Here is a 22,932-nt window from a genome sequence, read left to right as displayed (position 1 = left end):
GCAAAAGCTTGAACTAATCGAACGGTATGGGATTCCTTGAGGCCTCGCTTCTTGGTGGCAACTCGCCTGATCATGTGTATGATTTATTGATGGTATGTTTGAGGCACTGCAAGGATACGTCACTTTTGGTGTTGGCCTAAAGATGGAGACCCAGGATCTTGATGCTGGGGCTTGGAGTGATGGCCTGGACGTCAAGGAGTATTTGAATGTGTTCCTTGAGGTCTCGATTGGCGTGAGGGGGCAGGACAAGGAGCTGAGATTTTATCGTGAACACTGGAAGCCACAGGCCCATTGGCATACTAGAAGTGAGATGCCATGGGTTGGTCTGAGCTTCGTTTAATCGCTTTCGCGTGGCATTTAGCAAGAATGCAGGGGTTATACCCCTAGATGTGCTTGGTGAGTGCACCACTTGTCTTCCCCGACTCCGCGTGAGCTCGTAGCTTAATCGGTAAGACAACGGGCTCTTGCTTTGTTGTTCTGTTAGTTCCAGGTTCGATTCCTGGCGGTGCAGTAAATTCTTCTATTTCTTCGCGGGAGTTTTCTGGTGAGACCAACGGTCGCGAAAGAACCCTTGGGGGGTAGAGGTAGAAAGCTTGGCTTTAAAATTCATATAAGCGCAGATACAAGAAAACACATTGGAACATTCTTGACTCATTTGTACGCAAACTGAACGGTCCGCAAAAATAAATAAAATATGTATGCGCGTGGATTGACACAAAGAAAATGTAAAAAAATAATAAGAGAAGGCAAACACCGGTGACCGCTGATGGACGACCAGTCGTTTATGTGCTTTAAAAGGATCAAAATGAGTGTCGAACCCTAAACGTAATAAAAAATTGGCTTCAATCCACGCTGTTAAAGTGGTTTGAAAGCAAAGCTTTAAACGACGCCCACTACAATTGCCCATGCGACGTCACTTGAATTCACACACGTGACTCTACAAAGAGTGAAACCAGAGATTCTGCCAGCCGTTACTTGGAATTCGCGGTGGCGATGTCCCTAACGCTGCAGCGTCGGCCGCAGCCGGACTAGAGCGGTGGAAGCCGCCGTGAGAGTAGCCGGCCGTTCTTCGCCATAAAGAAAACGGAGAGGAGCATCTTTAGAAAGGTGAGAAAGCGGAATCTAGCCATTGTTATGGGCTAGCCCGGGGCTACACTACCGCGCGACACAAGCGCAAACACAGAAACAATTCGGCATGTGAGCTTAGTGATTCCGACTTATACCTATTTAAACTAGTTAGTTTAGTAAGTTTGAGAAATGCGAGAAAGCTGAGGGAACTTTTATAGTCGCTATGTCCCGAGCCCCGCGAAGAAACCACTGGCTGGTAAAGGTAGGAAACTTTGCTTTAAAACAACGGAAATAAAAACAAAGGCAGTATAAGGAAAGACCGCGCAAGCAGGGATGTAAAGGCAAATGGAGGATAGACAAACAGGAAAAAGTAAAACAAATCGGATTTCCTTCTTTCAAAGAGTAAGCTAAACTTCCGAGCGTGGCTTTCTTACCTCTACGCTGTATCAATGTGTCATGCAGAACACTGTATTTTAAATGCAACGCATCTCATGCTCGCCCCTCTGTCCTTCCTGCGTCTGTCCGGCGTTGTCCGCACAGCTGCGCCTCTCCTCCTCTCCTCTCTCCGATAGCGAACACTCTCTCCCAAACAGCTGCGGGTTGGCGCAGCGCGCTCTCACTTCGTTGCTAGCGCGCCCTCACTCCGTAGGTGGGCGGCGCTGCGCTCGGCGCTGCGCGCGCTGCGCATGTGCAGTACTCTCTCTCTCAGCGCTCTCCTCTCCTTCAGGCGCTGTGAATATAAAGCGGTGTGCCGCGCTCCGGCGGTCTCAGTCGACGGTCGTCCGGCCACCTCCCATTCGCGTGAGAATCCCTGCTATTAGCGTAATCAATACGATGGAAAACGCCAATGGAAAACGCCATGAGATGCGTTGCATCACACCAGGGTTCCCGCGAGGGGAGGTAGGCGTAATTTTCTTTGCCTTGGGGAATGAAAATGGGACGGTGTGAATGTGAATTGAGGCAGAAATTATGGAAGGGCACATTACACACATCAGAAAAATTAAGCTTCATACCGACAGTGAAAATAACTCATTGGTCTGCCCGAAGAACTTTCATTAACTTCAATATACGGCGAGTAATATTTTTACTTTAATATCCTTAATTTCCATTAAGCTTAACATTCTATGCGTGGGCGCAATTACTTCTGTCTGCCCCTCTTAGCGATTTCCGCCTGGAACGGATTCAAGTAATAAAAACGTTACATTTCATGAACTCTAGAAAGGCACCGTGACATTTAGGTAGATTGCTACGCAAAGTGAACAATACAATTTGGTGGTACACCATCTTCCAATTAGCGCACTAGTCGGCGAGTTTACATTACACATTACTCCGCTAAGGTAGGCGTGTGCAGACGCTAGTGGCTGTGTAAGCTCAGTCTGAGACCGTTCGCACGACTGTTGATGCTGAAGCTAAATAAAAAAACTGACCCCGTAATCTGAACAAACGGGGGCTCCTGAAATGCCTATTACTTATGCTACGCGAAGGAGAGAGCGAGAGAGAGAGAAAGAGAGAGAGAGGAGGTAAGGAGGCGGAGAAGGAAGAGAAGGAGGATAAGAAGACGGGTGGCATCCTTACTTCAGGAAGCCGCAAGAAACTATTTAGCGACTCAAGTCCCAAACCATCCCCTCCACCACTTCGCCCATCCCAACCTCCATGAAAAAAAATTACGCCCACCTCTCCTCGCGGGAACCCTGGTGTGATGCGACGCTGAGGGGGGTTCAAGCGCAAGCGGAGAGCAACCGTCGACCAAAAGGCCGCCGGAGAGCGGCACACCGGTTATATGCGCAGCGCGCCCGATGGAGAGGAGACCGCGGAGAGAGAGGGTACTGCACATGCGCAGCACCGCGCGCAGCGCCGCCCACCGGCGGAGTGAGAGCGCGCTGGGCCGCACACCTGCAGATGTTGAGAGAGAGTGTTCGCTCTCACCTGGGCACGCGCCGGCGCCAGTGCGTCTGCCGCGGCTATGACGCAACACAATCCAACACAATCCACTTTTATCCCATCCAATCCAAATCCAAGCCAAGCCAAGCCAAGCCAAGCCAAGCCGAGCCAATCGAATCCAATCCAATGCCCTCGCGAGAAAGTGTTCGCTATCGGAGAGGAGAGGGGGTGGGCGGAGGAGAGTGCGGACGCTGACGACGACGGGCGCACGCAGGAAGGACAGGGCCGCCGACAAGAGATGATCTCAGCGTCGCATCTAAAAAAATATTCCTTCAAGGTGACGCCGCCATGCAATGAACGACATGCAACAGATGCGCCGGCAAGATTTCGGGCCGCGTCACTCCGGGCAGGCGCTCGGTCTTCGCTAGGGCTCAGAGTTGAATAATAAATGACTAAACAGCATTACTACGGAAGAAAGCAATCGTTCGGTGAAAAAGCGTAATATGCACCGCTTCGACCCGCGGCATCGGCCTAAACTTTTTCCCCGCACGCCCCTAAAGCATGGAACCCGCCTTGCAAGAGATGCCGCTGCAATGCATACTTGCTATCAAAGCGGTGATGGCGTCCGCATGAGTGGCGGCAATCTTTTCTTCACTCTCCCGCGCGCACGCCGCATGAGTGCAAAAGTTCGGCGATCCGCGCAATAACATAGCAAGGCCACAGCGTGTACGCGGTCAGTGGTAGAGCCTAATAATGTTTCCTCCTGATTACAAAAGACGGAGCCACGAACAAGGGTGGGAAATTCGATTGCGGGCGCTGTCAGGCTGCGGAACTTTCAGAAAGCCTAGCGCTAAAACTATGGGCCTCAGAAGAATTCTACTGGCATGTATGCAATCAGAAAAGCCAAAGCGAGGGAATGTTGGGAACAGAATTTCAATATTGGGCGATTTTTTTCAATGCGGCGTGCAGAAACACGGGCACCCCGAAAACCTATGTTTTTGCTAATATTCCTTACTCGTTTGAAAAAAATCAAGGACCTAGATGAAAAATCTGTCCGCAACATTTCCCGGTTTTTGACAGCGGAAAAAGTTGATACTAACCGCATGAGGCTAGGCCAAATATTAGGCGCGCTATGGCTTCTGAAAGTGTCCATGTATTGTCTACGGGAGGCTGGCACTGCTGAACCCTCTTAATGTGTAATACAAGTTCTTTGATAGCGGCAATGTCGTCCTTATATTTGTTTTGCTTAGACATTTTGTGTTCATGACAAATATAGTACTGGAAAGCTGCATCTGCCCAGCTCACCTTAGTTCTGTCGTCTTCTTTGCTTCTCTTCTTTTTGACGATCTTGGACCCAGAACCCTTGGGTTTCCCTTGGGCTGGTTTTGTAAGCAACCGGAAACAATAGACCACGTGTTCATACACTGCTGGATGGCAGTCCACTTTTGGGACATCCTACAGCGAACACTCCACAAAGAATTTCCGTTGAACCCACACGGCCTTCGGTAGCTCAAAAACAGAAAAAAAGGAGAGGTCATGCCTTACGATATTTTAATGCTACTGGGTCTGTGCAGTATTTGGAGGGCGCGAATGCTATGGCTTCATGGTGATGTGGATGCTAGGCCGGTGTGACTGTTCTTTCATGAGACTGTGACGCTTTATGTGGAAGGGCTTAAAGTCCAAGAGTATGTGCCTGAATGGTTGGCGCGCGTGGAACCACTGACAGGACTGAAATACTTTTTAACCACAACACGATTCGGAAGAACCGGATTGTGGCTTTGTAGTTATTCGTGCTGTCTTGTGTTGTAATGTGTTGATTTTGTGCATGTCCGGCAATACAGAAAAAAAAGGAAAAACCAAAATTTATGGTTTAAGTAGCCCAAGAAAGACTACCGTCTTTAAAAAAAAATCAGTTAGTCTGCGCCGCGTGTTGTATTATTTGTGCCTCTTTCGGTGTCCTCGTGTAACGGCGCAGTTATATTATGTATTTTTAAATTGTTAGCGGAGCGCAAGTTCACTCCAATAAATTTGCTTTTCCTTCAAGAGAACTGTGTCATCCTTGGCTTCGTGAAAATATTGTTTGTTTTTGCCTATTCTGCGTAAAATGACCGAACATTTACAGCAAAGCTGCAATAGTTTTCTGAGCGTATTTTTTCAAAATCCTCAAGGCCTTCAGATCCTATTCATTATATTTATTCTGTATTTAGAGTCGATCGGCACAAAGTACCCGAGCCCCATTCCACTCTTCTACGGCCATCAGATAACCGGGAAACTTGTCTGAATATTTTTCTCTGTGCCGTGGTGTGAGGATGTTTGGGCGTTAAAATGCTCTCACTCAAGCGGTATTCCAGCCATTGCTGGATTATTTAGTTGCAGCCACAAACGCATTCGAGAGCCACTTTAAAGAAAATCACGACAAAATGGCTACCCGAAGCTGGATGCTGGTTGATACGGCGACGACCAAATCAATCACGCAGTGCCACCCTGTGCTGGTGATAATTGTAGCTTTGAGAAGAAAGGAGTGCGATCATTTGTCGGCGCTGTTGCGGATCCCTTTAAGATTTGCATCGACGCTGTCCATGCCTACAATACAGCAGATTGCCTGCGGGGACAAACCGAACCAAGAGAAATTTTCAGCGTATGAAAAAAATTCACAAAGAAATTTGTCCTCCATATGAAAATATGGAGGACAAATACTCTTCGTTCTCCATATTTTTATGTGACACGGTGATACTGACCCAGAAAATGTCTTTCTAACAATGCAATTTTGTTTAGAGGCGAAGCCAACTTGAAGGGGAGTGAACTGGAACAAGGAATTTACTGGTCTTTTTCGCATGGTTGGGCGGCACTCCCCCGGTGTCTTGTGCCCTGTGTTACAGCGCCTCAAAGGGTTCAGGAGGTGTGGTACTATTCTTCCAGTTCTTCGACGGCCTCTGCTGCCTTCCGTGCCCGCCGAGCTAGGCTAGTCTTCACAGTGGTCGCTCGCCCCCAGTACCTCCAATTGCTACGCATTGGGTGTTTGCCTATTTGGGGCACAGCGGTTGTGTTTTGGAAATCGCACCTCTTGGGTGGTTTTTACGGCACAACGGGCATGCGACGGCATATCTAATCGGGTAAATTTATTTTGCTCAGTATGTTTAAGTTTGGGAACGTGCCTGTCTGCAACTGTCTCCAGTCGGTGACTTCTGCCCTCATGTGAGGGAGGGCACGTTTGGTGCAATTAAACCGCGCTAATACGCCCGTGTCGCGACGAGTATTCCGGGTGGAATGGCGTGGGTTTGTGCCCATTGAAGCATGGCCGTCCACGGAGGGAGTATGGTTGGGGCCTCACCTAATCCGCCACCTCTTTCCCGAGTTGTGGACGGCCACACACACACGGCGCGGCGCGTTCCTCTCCATAACATTGCGCACGCTCTTTGCCGACCACCTGTGAGCGCACTAGAGCCTGCGCCGTGATTGGAGAGTAGCCGCGCTGTAATAAAACATCATTGCCTTTACTCACCAATCGTGTGTGTGACGTAGAGATCGCACGCCTTTCCTTATAGTTCAACATAGCAAATGGCCATGATAGCTCCACCCAGACATAGCAAATCCCACCAGAGGACTTTTTTCTCTTCATGGGCTTGAAAGGCGGTATTTTTTGCTTAACTGTATCATTTCTTGCCGCAGATGGGCACACACTGCTTATTCAAAGGGCCACTGCTTCCGATGCCGGCATCTACGGGTGCGAAGCGTCCAATACCGAAGGCAGCGACGAACTTCAGTACGTACTCACTGTAATCGGTAAGTACGTTAAGTCGATGATGTTCCAATGCAGAACTATGATTTGGCAACACACTGCCGCAAAATTTTACATAATATTTGGGATTATGTGGCAGGCGCCTTTGTATGTGAAACTCGTTTTCGCTCATTGGTCTAAAGTTATCGACGTCTAGAAACTAATTTAACGTCGGCTTGTAAAAGTACCAAACTCAGATATTTTGGAGTTTAAAAAATTACGCGCTTTACGGTTTACCCATTTAGTAGTATATATAGAGCCCCGGGTAGTATATATTGAGCGAACCATGCATTCTCTTTGTATACTTCTTTTTCTTTTTTACAATCCGGCGGCGCGCGGCTGCGCTATCAGGGTTGCAAGCGAACTGCATGTATCCTCTCCTTTCTTCTGAATGGCACACGGGCTATCTTTTTATGGGGACAGTGTTTGGCACTGACGTCACTAGCCTAGAATAATCTCCTTTGATCTCCAGTGATCTCGCTGTAATTCGACGTTTCAAAAACAACTCCCCCGAAAAATGAATACTCCCTGGGTAGCCGTGGTGGTATTCGATTCACCGACACTAGCCTTCGCACTTCACTTCATCGACTGCTGCTTCGCCGCCTATGTAGTCTTTGAGTTGTTAGGGGAGCACAAGTGTGCTCCAATAAACTTTTTTTCTATTAAGACAGCTGCATCGTGTTTGGCTACGTCACACCTGGTAATGGTGCGGGCGACGCACCACTTATGCTCCCTACGACTTCTGCAAGTCGCCCAGCCAGTCCAACTACAGCCTCCGCCGACTGAAAGGATTACCACCGGACTTTGGTCTCCTGCCAGAAGGACCCCAGAGAGCCACCGCTGCAACCACCACCATGGTGCAATGAGCAACGCCGCCAAATGTCCTGCAGCAGCCCCAGGAAGCGCCATCATTCAGGTTAGCCCGCACAGAAGACCCAGAGGATTGGTTGGAGAAGCTGGAGCGCGTCTGCATCTTCAACAAGTGGGACAACGAAGAGGATGAAGAAGAAGATTATACTTTATTGCAAAAGTTACATTAAGAAACTGGGAATCACGTATATGTGAATCACCCTACTAGCCGACAGGGCGAGTACGAACCCATTACAAAATAGTGTTTGTACACAATGCCTTCAGGATAGCTTAGATAACAAACAATAACAAAAACAGGATAGCTTAGAAAACAAACGATAACGCTCTATAGGTTAAGACGAGTGTAACACTCGGAAAAAAGGTACGTCTTTAACGATAGGGCAAAATTTGGCACACCCTTAATATCCATAGGTAACTGGTTCCGTATTTAGGATCCAATAAAAGATACTAGAGGACCACCATTTACATTGGGCACGGCAGCAGCACAAGGATGCAGTTCACTAACGCTTTGGTGTTCTTTATCCAGACCGCAACAGGATTGCTTGTATCCCCGATTGAAGCATTGCCTACCTGGGTCACGTCGAAGGGGCCGCTGCTGATACCGCGGCCAGCTGGATTTGAACTGATCTGCCAGCCTACGTCACTTCACGACTACTATCCCAGCGCCGCCATTGGGAACGCGATTCATTGGCGCACTGCGCCGTACACATTGCCGGGAGATATAAAGCAGCGGACTAAAGGGGCGTCTAGCAGTGGGCACAGCAGCAGCACAAGAATGCGGTTCACGAACCCTTTTTGTGTTGTTTATGCAGGTGAGCAAACGATTCGAGAAATGTTGTAAAAGTGACGATGTGTGTTTGCTCCTGCTGCCGTACCCCCGGCCTGTTAATGACATGTGTCAACTCGCTGCATCACTTTTCTATTTCTTTTGAGTAGGGACATTGAAGAAAACCCAGGCCCCGATGAAGTGTCTAGCTCATTTCATCTGAAGGCTATTGCGGAGGATTTCGCCGAAATAAAGAAGCCAAAGGATTAAACGAACGAGAATCTCAAAGCTATGAATAAGAAGCTTGAGAAGACCGCCTTCTTAGAAAAACAAGTGTCAGAATTCAGGTCCTAAATTTCCCAGCTTGAGAAAAACCTTGCCCCGATGACAAAATACTGGACGACTTCGAAAACCATAGCCGTCGATCGAACTTTATTATCTACGGTGTGCAGGAACAACCAGAATAAACCACAGAAATGTTGCATGAAATAGTCACAAAAGAAAATATTCAACGATATTCTAAAGGTACGAACGTCAGGATTCGAAAGAATTCCCTGTTTGTGCCGCCCTTAACCGGGAGAGGTAGTAAAGAGCCGGCCGATAAAACTAAAGCTAGTGTATTACCGGGATAAGGCAGTGATTTTCAAAGAATGTACTAAACTAAAAGGCTCTAACTACCGAAGACTTCTCGAGCTCCGTACGTGACTCACGTAAGAAACTGTGCGGTAAAACTAAAGAAAATCGTGATCGCAATGCAAAAGTGTCCCTGATCCGAGACTAAGTTCGCATAACTTACCGTCTATTCGCTTGGAATGGCGAGACAGGCGACCTTGGTTCACTTGAAAAAAACGAAAGGCAACCCACAGTCGTCGAACTGCGCGAAGCCAGCGACGACGCCCGTAATGCTCCTCAACCCTATCAGAAAACCCAGCGGCGCTGGAGCTCCGCTTCCAGCGAATGCCTGATTATGGGACTACCTAACGCTGAAATACGCCGGACGCGGAAACGCTGGAGCGCGCCGGACTCTGGGCGCTGGAACACGCCGGACGCGGAAACTCGGGGATCCGGCGCGCGCTGGCACGTGACGCAGGAACACGCCAGAGGCCATGCCGTCTCCAGCGTGGCCGGTGCTCGCGCTAGGCCTTTTTTCTTTAATAGCCGTGTAGTTACAAACCCGCATGGCTGTTAACGAGACATACAGAATTCCTTCCTTCGGGGAAACGTAAGTAGCGCTACAAAATTTAGCTAGACTCATTTGGGCACTTTTCAGCTGATTTCGCCCTGCTGAATGCATTGTTTCATCATCGCGTTCCGTCAGTAGCGCTCAATTTCTTCATAAAAGCAAATTTATTCTTCAGGATACAAAAAAATATTAAACGAGCATCGACAGTAACCGTTCGAAAATTCGTTCCTTATAATTTTAGGGCCATTAAAACACAAGTAAACACATATTACTTGAACCTCTTTTATTTTAACAGCAAAACGTGAGAATTAAAATAGAACGTCAATCCTTAGCTGGATTCCTTGCCTTGGTGAACCTTGATCCATTGACAATGCATTCGTACAGCAAGGCTTGGAAGGGTATCCTGTGACGAAAAGCGCACGTCTCCGTGGTGCAGCACTATCACGAAGAGTACGCGCGCACGATACCTGCCCAAGTCATGCAGGGGTCTTTGCGATTTCAGTCGATTGTCGAAGCACATCGCACGTATTCCAAATCACGCTGCCTCCGAGAGTCGTCGTATCCACTCGCATCAAAGTGCCAATAATGCCAAGCACCACGGTGTGTCGTCGCTAGAGGAGTCGTCACTGCGAGATGCTTGGAATCCGGACCACTGTTCTTGCTTCTACCACAGCTTTCGCAGCTTCACATGTTGCTGCTGGCCCTTCCCGGAGACATGAGATGCACGTTTTTACAAAAAAGTTAAGCGTAACTTCAACTAGGCAAAGCACCGGTGTGAAATGTGGACGGGCCACTCAGCCACGCAGCCACATACGAATTTTGACCGAAAGGCGAAAAGCAGGGATGAACGAAGTGCTCCCCGGCCGATCACGAGAGCTGGTTCCGCGCCGCGACCCCTCCGCACCCCTCTCGATTCTCCGTATTGTGGGCTCCCCCGCCCCGCTAGTGCTGTCGCGCGACAGGTTTTCGTCAGTGACGGTGCATCCCCGGACTTTCTTCCGAGCGGCTCTGCTAGAGCGAAGGCGGGCGTTTTCTTTATTTCTACATTTATTCTTTTTTAACACATCTTGGTATTGTAATGGGTTCGCTGGCGCCATTTCCTTTTCTTTTGACGCCGGTAGCGGCAACTGGTTAGCTGGTTTTAAAATATTATTTTCTTTATTTAAGCTTGATTGGACACACAGTTCGCGTTAAAATAAACAGTTTGCTTGCTAAAAAAATATTACAACAGCACGCAGATTGAGACAATGGGGCTCTCAAAGACCCAAAAATACATGTCAGAATATGAACTGCAATAATTACACCACGTCCTCAAAAAGCAAGTCTTGCTTGCCCTTTATGGGTCCGTTTTGCCAACGGGCTACCCTTATTGCCTGATTCTTTCATCAAAGGTTGTCCAAGGTACAATATATGCAATTGCAATTCACTCAAACAACCCCAGGAATTTGTGAAGGGCTTTATTTATCCATTAGTTTGGTTAGCGGGCTGCGCTTAGATGTTCCAACATTACCGTGATCTGCGATAAGTTGCGTTGTTAACTGCACATTTGTATCGAAGGTTTTTTCAAACATGACCGGAATGCTAATGGCAGCAATACAACAAACTTTCATTATAACAGACGCTTGCAATGCAATTGAACGACATGATCGTTGCTCGTAAGGAGCATTGTTTCCGCGAAGCGCAGGGTAAAAAAGTGGGATTTTGTGGCACGCACGGTCCGCAAACGCCAAGTTTCGGAGCACCTGCGTCGATCGCGGCGCTGGATTACAGTCAGTCGCCCACGTAACCGGCGCGAGACATGGCGCGACCAGACATGGCGCGACCCGTTCGCCATGTCTGAATCCTAGTCTCCAAAGGCAACGTCCCCGTGTTATTCGATGCTTTCCAGTAACCTCCCCGCGTTGATGTCTTCCAGCGCGGCGTTTTCCAGTGCTTTCCGTTCTTTCCGGCGTATTCCATCGCTCTCCTAAAGCTGGAAAATGCGGTCCCCGCGTTACTGTCGTCCGGCTCGGCGTTTTCCAGTGTATTCCGTTCTTCCCGGCGTATTCCATCGCTCTCCTAATGCTGGAAAACGCGGGGATTGCCGACAGGGAATGTTAACGCCTGCAGCTCGGTCAATAAAGTGCACCAGCTGGAAGCACTGGTTTTGGTATTCAAACCTGATGCAGTCACAATTACCGAAACCTTGCTCTATCCGAGTGTATCTCGTCAAGAAGTCGTACAGGATTGTGCGCAAAGACAGGGGCTCTAGGGGAGGGGGCGTGGCAATCCTTTTTGAGCAAGGCATCAATTACTCTGTTAAGGGCGACGTGCCATATCTAGAGGCCATATGGTATTAACTTCAACGATAGTGCTCTCTTTGTTGGTGCAATCCACAGACCCCCTAACGCTGATACTGATTATCTGGCTCCATTAATCGACTACATGCACACACATAGGCTAGGTAGCAAAATAGTCATGTCAGGGGACTTCAACTTTCCCGGAATAAAGTGGTACTCTATCACTGCGTCGGATGCCACAGAAAACGTGTTATTTGAGATTATGTTTTCATTTATTCTCGGGCAAGCTGTTGAAGAATACCCTTGTATTCATGGAGCGTACAGTACAATTCTGGACCTTGTTTTTGTTAGCGACCATTTCCTGTCCAACAAAATAGACGTGGAAATTTTTTTGGTATATCCGATCATACGGCTGTTTTTTGTACATTACCGCCTGCATTTGTTCACTCACGAGCCCGTGAACGTCGCGTACTTGCATTCCAAAAAGCAGCTGACAATGCTATAACGACTTATCTGGTGCACGAACTTCCCGATTACTACGAACTTTGTGAGGATGAACGGTCCAGAATTCATGACGTGTGACTTTCATTTAGGAATCACGCTGTTCACTGCATCAAAAACTATGTCGTCGCCGTAGTAAAAAGCACAAGAAAAAAGAGACCATGAAAGTTTTAAAATAATTCATATCAAGCGCAGAATCACGTGAATAAGAAAATCCAAGAAGTCTCGTTTCATTTCAGATTGCCGTCAGCATCCCTGACTGCCCCTCAAGGCGTACCTGCATCGCCTCGTTCCCCGACATACCTCGACTCCGCCACGGGAGTAAGTCGGACGCGCATTCCATAATCTGCCCCGGCCACATCCCCGACTACACCCAGGGGCGAGTTTTCTCCACCTTAACTCTCACCACACGGAGGCACAACCAAGCCAGGTACGCTACCCACCTCACAACTGGCACCCGACAACAAGCCCAGTGCATCTCTCACTTTTGACTGCGTTCCTTCGCCGACGTCGGAGACATCGATATCCCTTTATGCTCCACATCGCCTGCTCATTCCCTAAACGTAGAAGAAGCTTGGAAGTGCACTCAGCACTGTATCTCCGATGATACACGAGAGGGCACGACGTCTTCCACCGAAGAGAGAGGCGTTTTGGGCTATGGCACCTAGAATCCGCCTCCTCCCTATTCACCGCAACAAGCAAGCAGCCCGTTGCCAGTTCCGCCTCAGCAGTCAGAGGTCGCTGGTGGGGCAGACCTTCCTGAGGGCAAGCCCTTCACCCCGAAATCAGACTCGACGGTTGTATCTGCAAGAACGACGGCCAGGGCAGCGCACCGGTGGGTGATCTGTCACCGCCGCAAACGACCACAGGCACGAGGCTTCAATCATAATGTTCAACGCAAACGCACGACCAAGCGGCATTACGTAATGCGAAGAGGCCAAACTAAGCCCCTTCACCTCACATGTCCTGAACTGAGAGATCGCGTGAAGGCGTGGCGATGTACACCGCGGGGTAGGTTTAAATCAGGAGCCTTCTGCCATAGGTGCAGGCAGCGCTCGGGTCCCAAAAAGCCAAGTTCCGTCAACATGGTGATCTCAAGTGTTCCGTGCAACACCACGACGTAGCGGAAGTCCCTGCTCCCTCTACCACCTCTGCTCGTCTTGCGCCCTGTGACTCGTCCACCGCTCAGCACCCTGGGAAGACCACCTGAACTAGCGCCAAATCACCGGACAGCTACAATGGCCTGGCAGAACTAAACAAAACTTGTAAATAGTTTACAACTGTGACTGGAACGAATTTGTATTTAGTTTGCACTGCACATAGGACTTTCTACTTGTTGTCAATATTATGTTCATTTTTTGCTCGTTCTCTCGCATCTCAACACCACGAGCCAACTGGAGGGGGAGTAGATATAGCAGCTCAGCCGCGGCAGCCGAGGGAGCTCGCGCCCCCGGAGCAGTGCACCGCGTGACTGCACATCGTCATGAGCCGTGAGCCACGAGGCACGAGTCACGCGGCCGGCAGTTGGAATCGAGACACGGAGCCGACAGCACCGCACTCGCACTCGGCCACACAGTACCACCACCGGCGCCATGGCTCGCCCGTCTCCGCCACAGTTTGCCTTCTGCTCTTTGCTCGGCACTCCTCAAAAAATGAAGCCGGAACGTCTCCTGACGTCCCGTTCACCCTCAATAGTAAACAATAGCGCCGTCATCTGCCAAGTCTCTACCACAACTACTCCCTAGTTATGTTCTGTAGTGCTGTATTTGTCGGTAGTAGTGCTTTAGTAGTGCTGTATTTGTCGGAATTTGTAGTGGCTTACTCCTACACCCAAACGTTAGCATTAAAGAAGTTCTGACACCACATTTTGACGCCTAAAAATGATATAGGATCAGTAGTTTGTACAGATTCCTCACAGAACTTTTTGCAGCGATCCGAGGCCAGAATCACATCGAAAATGGATTTTGATTGCCCCGGGTGCGAGCTTCCACAAATCGACAGCACTAGCGACATCGCTTTCGGCGTGACGACACACTTGCTGGTGTGTCTGGCCGGTACCGGGTGACGTCATATAGTCGTTTTCAGAACTGGAAACGATAGCCTGCGCTGCTGTTGTCGGTGGTATTCGTTTGGGCAGGAGACGGGGGTGTACCTGTGTGAGCAATGCTTGTAAACTTTGCCTACTTTGCGTGTTTGTCGTCTTTGCTCTTCAGTTCGTGGCCAGCGCATGGTTTTCTCTTGCACTGGTGCTGAAAACTGCGCGGTGTCTTATCCGCATGGCCTGTGCGGGTGACCGAGCTCGCCAAAGTTGTGCTATGGCAAGCTCCCGGAATGCGAAGTACTGCTCAGTGGAAGCCTGTCCGAGCGAATCGACGACGACGGCAAGATGCATTATTTTCCACGCGACGACATGCAGTGCGAAACGTGGGCTGATTTCGTGCGCGGCGGCGGCCGCAAGAACTGTCGCGCACACCAGCGGGCTCGGCGTTGCTCGGGTCAGCTTGGGTTTGGTATTGGGCCTGCTGGTACATACTTTGGAGAACGGTGAAACCCAGCCTTAAAGACGGAAATACGAGATAGAGCAGACAACACACACGCTGGGTGTGTTGTCTGCTCTCAGCCTGTTGTGCGTTGTCTGTTGTCAGCGTGTGTGTTGCCTGCTCTCTCTCGTGTTCGCGTCTTTAAGGCTGGGTTTCACCGTTCCGGAAAGTCAGCTTGGGTGTTGGGGCTTAGTATCATGGCGACTATTGTATCACCGCTTTCTGTACAACTGCGAATGACCATCCCTTACACAACTTTTCCCCACACTATCATTCCGTTTTTCGCATGTGGAGCTTTATTTTGGCGATAATTGCCGTTGAAGTGATCGGTGACTAAGACATCTGCCATGGCCTGTTTTGATTTTACTGTGCAGGTGGCGCCATCTTTCGACCGCTCGCCGCACCGCGGTGCCACGCTGACAATAACCCCTAGCACAATTTTTCACCACACTAACCTCTACGTTTTCGCATGTGGAACTTCTTTTTCGCGATAAGATTGCTTAGAACAGTGGCGACAAGCTGTTGCTATCACGGTCTGCGCCGGTTCGAGCCACAGCAATATTAAAAACGGACGACGCCGAAAAACGCCGCCGACCTAATCGCTTGGCCAAATAAAATTGTTCTGCCTGCCTGTCTGTCTGTCCGTCTGTCTGTCGGTTGGTTGGCAGCAATCATCCGGATCTGACGATTCAGACGACATGTCGACTGCGCGAGCGAGTGCGGAACATGTGCAATCATAGCAGACGGTGCGGCAAATGTCCCTGACATCACAGAAACCATGACATCAGATCACCCGTCCTGCATTTGAACCGCCGCTTGGCGCGCGACGACCGAATTTGAAACTGATTGTAATAAATGCGTTATAATTAATTCTACGCTGGCGGGACACCGTTTTTGGTTCGATTTTTGTAATTACTGAACCACTAGGTATTCTTTACAGCATAAAAACCGACAGCGAGATATTTAGTAACAGTACTCCTTTAAGAGAAAAAAAGAACTTCCTAATTCATTTCCAAACACGTATTCTTATAATGTTTTGTCGAAAAACGCCCGAAACAATAGGTCCAAACTGTGTGCTGAAATCAATCCCTATAGACATCTTTTTAATCATTCCGTTTATTATTTTATGTGACTGACTGAGGATGCACTGTGCCTATTTGCGGAGCACTGCTGCCATACTTATTCAGTTGCGAATCAATCCCACGTATATCTCGTAGAATATGAACGATGGAAGAGTGATTGACATGTGTATTTCGCTGTTTAATCCGGGTCAGGACATTAGCCCGCATTCGGCTGCAAGCATTTTCTTCCACGCTCCCTCCAGAACCTCCTGACTTCGGCGACAGCAGCGGAACCACAGATGTGCTGATGGTAAAGCAAGGCGATGACGTCGTCGTGCGCTGCCCTTTCCGCATCAAACACGAAGGGCGAGACGGCCGTCGCCCCCTAGTGTCGCTCACGTGGCGCCTGGACGGCCGCCTGCTGACTTCCAGCCGGCTTCCCGCCAACCTGGCCATCGTGGCCGCAGGTGACGCCAGGGAAATACGCCTGAGCCATGTGCAGCCCGAAGATGCCGGCTACTACACCTGCACGGTCGCCAATGAGGCCGGCAAGGCGACCTTCACAAGCTTCCTCGACGTGCTCGGTAAGAGGCGCAGCTTGAAAAAGCGCACTAGAATTGCTGTAGCAGCTCCCCTCGGGGAGCAGAGTTGCGCGCCCAACAGCCATGCTGAGTTTCACAAGTGTGCTGGCTACTATTACGGCCACTCTTTTGCGCACACCTGCAAGAGCTGCGCAGCGAAAACGCCCTTTGTCACAGAATGGAACCGCCCGGGTGGCGGTTTGTGGAAATCCGGCGCGCGACTATGGTGAAGCGCATACAGCAACTCACAGGCATACCTCAGGCATACGAGGCACCGGTGTCGTCGTGTAAGCTACTGGTAGTTCAGACATACCATATGCTGAAGGCCTAAAAAGGTTCAGTTGGACGAGAAGTAAGATTGCCTGGAAATACACACTGTGAGATGAAGGAATGTACACGTAAAATTGCTTAAAATTGCTTAGGGGTCATTGCTTAGAAATATAGTAATATCCGAAACAAGCCTGAACAACGCGTAATGCGGCGACGATTCCAAGTTCACTCGTGAGGTATTTTGAACACTAAGCTTGCTTTGCAACTAATAGCATAAAAAGTGTAGCATAGGCGTGATAAGGGTGTGGACGTGTTATTGGGTTCATTTTTCAGGTCTCGATATCATAACCCGCAGGTCTACACATATTTCGTGTGGCAAAACAGATGGTGACGAACTGTTTTCAGAGTTAGGCACAAAGCAGTCCCCGCTCCCCGCAGGCTGTGCAATTTCACCACCGCAGCTTCTCATTTCGAAGCAGGACGAACCCATTCAGATATGTGGATGAGTTATCGTTACGAAATTAGAAGCTGTTACGCAGTAATTATACAGCACACCAATCATGAGTGGGACTCCGTTTTCTAAATTGGTTCCGTTGTGTTTAAGCAAGTATCACCAAAAGCGAAAGGAGCAACTGGATCTGATAAATTGCGAATCTAAATATTCCCTCAGCTTTTGCGCAATTCTCAAACTTACTGATGTAACTAGTTAAAATCGGTATAAATAGGAACCACTAAGCTCACAAGCCGAATTGTTTCGGTGTCTGCGCTTGTGTCGCGCAGTGGTGTAGCCCCGAGCTAGCACATCAGGATGGCTAGGCTCCTCTGTCTCACGCTTCTAAAGACGCTCCTCTCCGTTCTCTGGCCACACATTGCCGCGATATTGGCCGCGAGGCCCACCACTGGAGAGGCCGGCGCTGCGATCGTTTTGACGTTACTTGTAGGATCACCGTTCCTATTTTGCTACGTACTTGGCTTGCAGCGCGAGACGCTTCGCTTCGGAAGAGCTGACTAAACATATTTTTGTGTTAATTTCCGTCGTTTGAATTTAATTTTCAGTGCGTAAAGCGCAGTTTGACCTCATGAGGACTTTATAACTGTATCAGCTCTGGTACATTCTCCGCAAACAACTTGAGCGTGGTGGTGTATGACATATGTGACCGAAGCGTAAGCTGCGGCTGGTTTCACCGATAAACAATGTAGACTACGACAATCACCGGGCTAACTTTCTCGATTTCCCTTGTTTGTAAGAATGTATAAAGCAGGAAATCATGAAGCGTTTACTGCTCGCAGAAACGCTCAGCACACACACACCCGCCGCGCCTGCCCGCACGGCCGACGGAGCGGCTCGAACCGTCGCAGGTCGCGGCAGCAACAACTTGTCGCCGCTTTTTCAAAACACACTAGTCGTGGAAAAGTAGTTCCACATTGGTGAAAGTGGATTTTAATGCAGTAAAAAATTGTCCCAGGCAGTGTCATTAGCTGCGGTTTTCAAAGCGATGCTCAAATATCATCCGCCATCTACTCCGACCGGCCGCGGACGTCGGTGCCAGCAGCGCTGGCCCGCTTACGCGCGGTGTGGCGAGTAGCCGAAGGACGGAGATACCTGCGCGCAAGAATCGGCCGAGGCCGTGGCAGGTATCTTGACCGTCGATCGCTGAAACGGCAACCAACACGCATACAAAGTTACATATACGAGAAAAGGGGCGGAAGTGTGGTGAAAAGTATTAGGGACTGTCATTCGCAACTTCAAACGATAGCGGTGATGAAATATCTGCCGCGACGCTAAGCCTAAAGTTCTCAACATTCGATTAGTGCATCCGAAACCGGCGGCGAGCTGTTGGAGAAGACCGTCTTGTCGCACGCGTGCTTGTGTTTTCCCCTAACTTCTTCGGGGTCCCCAACGCTCGGTTCTCCTATTCTAAAACTCCCCATTACCCCAAATCCTTAACGACGTGTTTCGCCTCGCTTTCTGTGAACAGAAATGAGTTTCGAAGTTGATGCTACAGAAAGGCAGGCTCACTGTAAACAGACCAAAGCCCACGTTGAAATTATAAATTCCCACGCCGAGGTGCTAATTGAAACTAAATATAGTCATGTCCAAACCTTCTCGAAGGCGTTGAAAATTCACGTTCATACTATTCATACTTTGCGGAGAAGTTGTCGCGAAATGTAAACATATCAGCCGTGCAGAGTGCAGGCTACGGCAGTGATCGTTAATCGAATCCGGGGATAACTATAAAAAAACATTGTAGGGTAAATAGGCACTGCTTAAGGCAAACTGCACATCATAGTAGCACTTTTACACGTGCGCGGCGAAGCAATCCGATAACCGTTCTCACGTAGTCATTTATTTACGTGGCAATGCGAGAAGTATACGCGCGGTGAGATCACAAGTGAGGGGAGCGTTTTCGTCTCTACTACAAGGAGTTTCCTTGCACACACAGTCTCGTCACCAGTATTTCATAATGAATTTAGCGCGTACTTGTCTCGATCAGTTACAACGTTCTTGGCGTTAGCTGGCTGCGTACGAGCTGTGTCGCCGGTACGAAGCGAGTCGCTGACTGCTGGCCTGGATTATCGCGTCTGTAGAACACTTTTAGGGTAATTTGCATCAAACAAACAAGGAGGGGCGAGACGGTGACAAAAAAAAGAAAGCATGCAGTCGCATACGCACAGGAAATGTGACGTCACTCGTCGGTGACGCCACGGTATGTCCCCGAGGCCAATGGCGGCGGCGTCGTCCGCCGCTGAAGCCCGGACATGGCCGACTCTCCTGCGTTCGGGATGCCGCACCCGCGAATTCCAGGTGACGGCTGGAAGAATCTCTGGTTTCGCTCGTTGTAGAGCCACGCGTGTGAATTGAGGTCACGTCGAGGTGACGTCACGTCGAGGTGTCACGTCAAGGTCACGTCGAGGTCACGTCGAGGTGTCTTGAAAGGTTTCTTTCTAACCGCCTTCACAGCGTTAATTGGAGCCGTTGTTTTTTAAGACAACGGTGCAATACTGATCTACAGACCAAGTCGATAAATTTTTCCTCCGATCACTCCATGACGCCGGAAGCGAACCGCGAACAGCGTGCAGCTGTAAGGGTCACGGATGACCATGTCACCCTGCCACCTCGCGCAAGCTGATCTTTGCAGGTGCTTTCTTTAACGTGGGCGGTATCGTAGAGAATGACCGAAGTTCAATTCTGGACCGTGGAGTCTCCGTAGCAATACGCATTGGCGCTTTAAGGTATTGACCACCTTTTTCAAAATTTTTTAAAAATTTCTACTAGTAAACGTTTATTTCCTATGTACATTATAAAGGACTATCTTTTAAAATATTTATACGTTACAAATAGTGAAAATAATAGAATTGATGCTTGTTAATGACAAAATATATCCCAAACTTGGGCGTTACGCCAATGTCGTAACTATTGAATGGATTGCAGGAATTGCAAAGTACAGAGGCAGCCACTAACCACCCTGTGCAACTAACTAGGATCTTACCCATGCGATAATATGGAATCAAGGTACTGTGAAAAAAAGTAAACAAAACAGCAAAATGTCAATTTGGTCTGTATTCTTTAAAAGAAATCGCGATTACATGGAAACTTACCATCAATTTTTGGAAATCATAGATCAATGCACAGGATAGTAATAAAGAGAAAAGCCGGCGAAGTTTCCTTGAAAAAGCAGGATTCATTTAGAAGCTACAAACTGTTCGCGCAAGAAGAAAATGCAAAAGGTCAAGTTTTGAGACAAACGATACTACAGTTTAAATAGATCCGTGTTTAGACCAGATTTCTTGTCCGGTAACGTTAAAATTCGCCAGGTTCATAACTAGAGCTCTCGTTATCTGCCACGAGCTCCTTTTTTCTTTTGTTTCTGCCCGTATTTTCTTGCGGAGTTGTTATGTCTTACCCATTGATTGGCGCTTACCCTGCTTTACTCGATACTGGTTGCTAGTAAAATATGCTACGGGAGTGTGGTGGCAAGGTTAGATGTTCGCATCCCTCAGAATATCAGCTGTACTTTTTTGCCATCGTTAGAGTGCTCCACAGCCCAACATATACCAAAAGGTACAATGGGCCGGCCAGGTGAACATCTTAGGCAACCAAAGTCAGTTGTGCAAAAATAGATGATAAATTCCGCATACCTATTATCCTATAATCCCATAGCCTCGCGGTAAGGGTTCTCGCAGTGGCACCTCAGAATTTCTCTCCAAGTTTCCAAGCTTTGCAGCACTAACAGGTACATTTGCGTCCACACGATCTTAGATTAGAGCATTCACTGTGCACCGATTGTAACAAATCTTTCGCTTTTGTCGCCTCTTGTCCTGGACCTGACGGCGCCTTTTTATTAAAATGTCCAGCCCATGTTATTTCTGTTTCTGCAAAGAGCAATACCTATACAAATGACGGTTCTGCTAGCATTCACCGCAGGAGCATAAAGCGGGCGCAAAAAACCACAGAGACGCATTTCCCTTACAGAAATTTAAAGAAATTTTAAGGAAAAAGACACACTGAAAAATTCCCTTTCAGTAATGTTTTACGTACCACAGGAAAAGATACCAAGAAATTTTTACTCTACGCTGCTGATATTCGCTGGGTTATCAGTGTCTGTTACAACACCATTTTAGTTTCGGTTTCAGAACCATGCATCCGCTGTTAGGAATTTCTCTATAACTTTTAAAGTAACTCAAATTAGAACATAATTCCTTCTGCAGAATATTTTAGAATGCTTCGGAGTTCTAAAAATGTAACAAGAAAAACTGGTATTTTTAAAAAACGTCTTGTCCACTTGGTGACATAATTTAAGCAAAACAAAGCCCACCTTCTTATCAGTAATTTTACCGAGGAGTACCAGCATTTAAACAAGGGCGCTGCAATTGCGCTCTTCGAAGAAATGCACAAAAGAAGTGACGTAATCGCTGCCGCCGAATTTCAACGCGCATCCGAAGATGGTTTCAAGCTTACCAAGCCCTTCGACTTGTACCTGGCGATACCACAAGAAAAGGGGAGCACATTTGGTGCGTCGCTACAGGGAGTTTTTTCGTCTACTCAAAATTAAGTCGTACACCTCTAGCAAAGCAAAGAATAATAACGAAAGACGGGGCCTGACCTACCCGACAGTCACCGTCCCGCGTCACCGTACCGTCCTCACACGAGCCGGAAGCCATCCGGACGCAAGTCGAAGACATGCTCAGCGATGACATTATACAGCCATCAAAACACCCTTGGCTCCGCCGGTCGAACTCGTGAAGAAAAAAGACGGGACAATAAGATTCTGCGTGGATCACGGCCGGCTGAACAAAACAACCAAAAAGGACGTGTACCCATGCCACGAATCCACGGCGCCATCGACCATGATGATGATCGTTGGATGTTTATGGCGCAAGGCCAACTGGGGCAAAGAGCGCCAAAACAATAGTCGATGATAGGGGTGAAACCTTAAACACTAAGTAAAATCAGCAAAAACAAACGTAAAATCACAACACGACAATGAGCATGGCTGGTGTATAGGGCCAGATTTCATGATGCGTGATAGGAAATGAGGTTTAAAAACTTGACGTCGGACAAATACTCAAACACACGTTTCACGGAAACAATGGCATCATCACCTAGGAAAAACGATGGATGTAGGGGGATATGTTGTCTGTAGAGTCCTCTGAAGTGTTTGTGTTGTGTTGTGTGAAGTGCCTTGCATGTGATTAGTATGTGCACTACGGATAGGGCCTCTCCGCACCTGCCGCACTGGGGTCTAGGAGATCCCGTCAGCAGATACGAGTGCGTCGCATGGGTGTGCCCTATCCGTAGCCTTGCCAAGGCGACTTCTGTGTGTCTGTTGTGTGAGTCAGTTGTGTACCGTCCCAAGTGTGGCTTTATTACGTGTAGTTTGTTGTCTGTCTGTTCGTCCCAGTGTGTTTGCCATGTTCTGCGCAGGTGCTGTTTTATGTGAGGCTTGAGGTCTGTATATGGTACGCTTGTTATGTCGACAGTGTTCCTGAGTGCAGCAGCACCGGCCCTCTCGTCCGCCAACTCGTTCCCAGCGATCCCAGCGTGTCCTGGGACCCAGCAGAGGAGCAGCCGATGCTTCTCCGCATACACCGACATGATAGTGTTGAATACAAGATTAATTATGTGGTTTTTGGGGGGTTTATGCGATGATAA

The 22,932-nt window shown here is 48.6% G+C and overlaps 1 protein-coding gene across 1 annotated transcript in view; it reads left to right on the top strand.

The window, feature by feature from the left end:
* The window catches only part of LOC144177904 (hemicentin-1-like), a 299,755-nt gene that overhangs the window by 2,245 nt on the left and 274,578 nt on the right, over positions 1-22,932 (top strand). The window contains exons 2-3 of the mRNA XM_077705496.1: positions 6,619-6,732; positions 16,191-16,511. Coding sequence (XP_077561622.1) covers positions 16,235-16,511 — 277 coding nt within the window. The 5' untranslated portion in view covers positions 6,619-6,732; positions 16,191-16,234. The remainder of the gene's footprint in view (positions 1-6,618; positions 6,733-16,190; positions 16,512-22,932) is intronic.

Source organism: Haemaphysalis longicornis, unplaced genomic scaffold, assembly GCF_048455015.1.
Source record: "Haemaphysalis longicornis isolate Haplotype H1 unplaced genomic scaffold, Haemaphysalis longicornis Haplotype H1 scaffold_1, whole genome shotgun sequence".
Lineage (NCBI taxonomy): Eukaryota > Metazoa > Arthropoda > Arachnida > Ixodida > Ixodidae > Haemaphysalis > Haemaphysalis longicornis.
The sequence above is the reverse complement of the archived record's forward strand: the minus strand, read 5'-3'. Positions and strand labels throughout refer to the sequence as shown.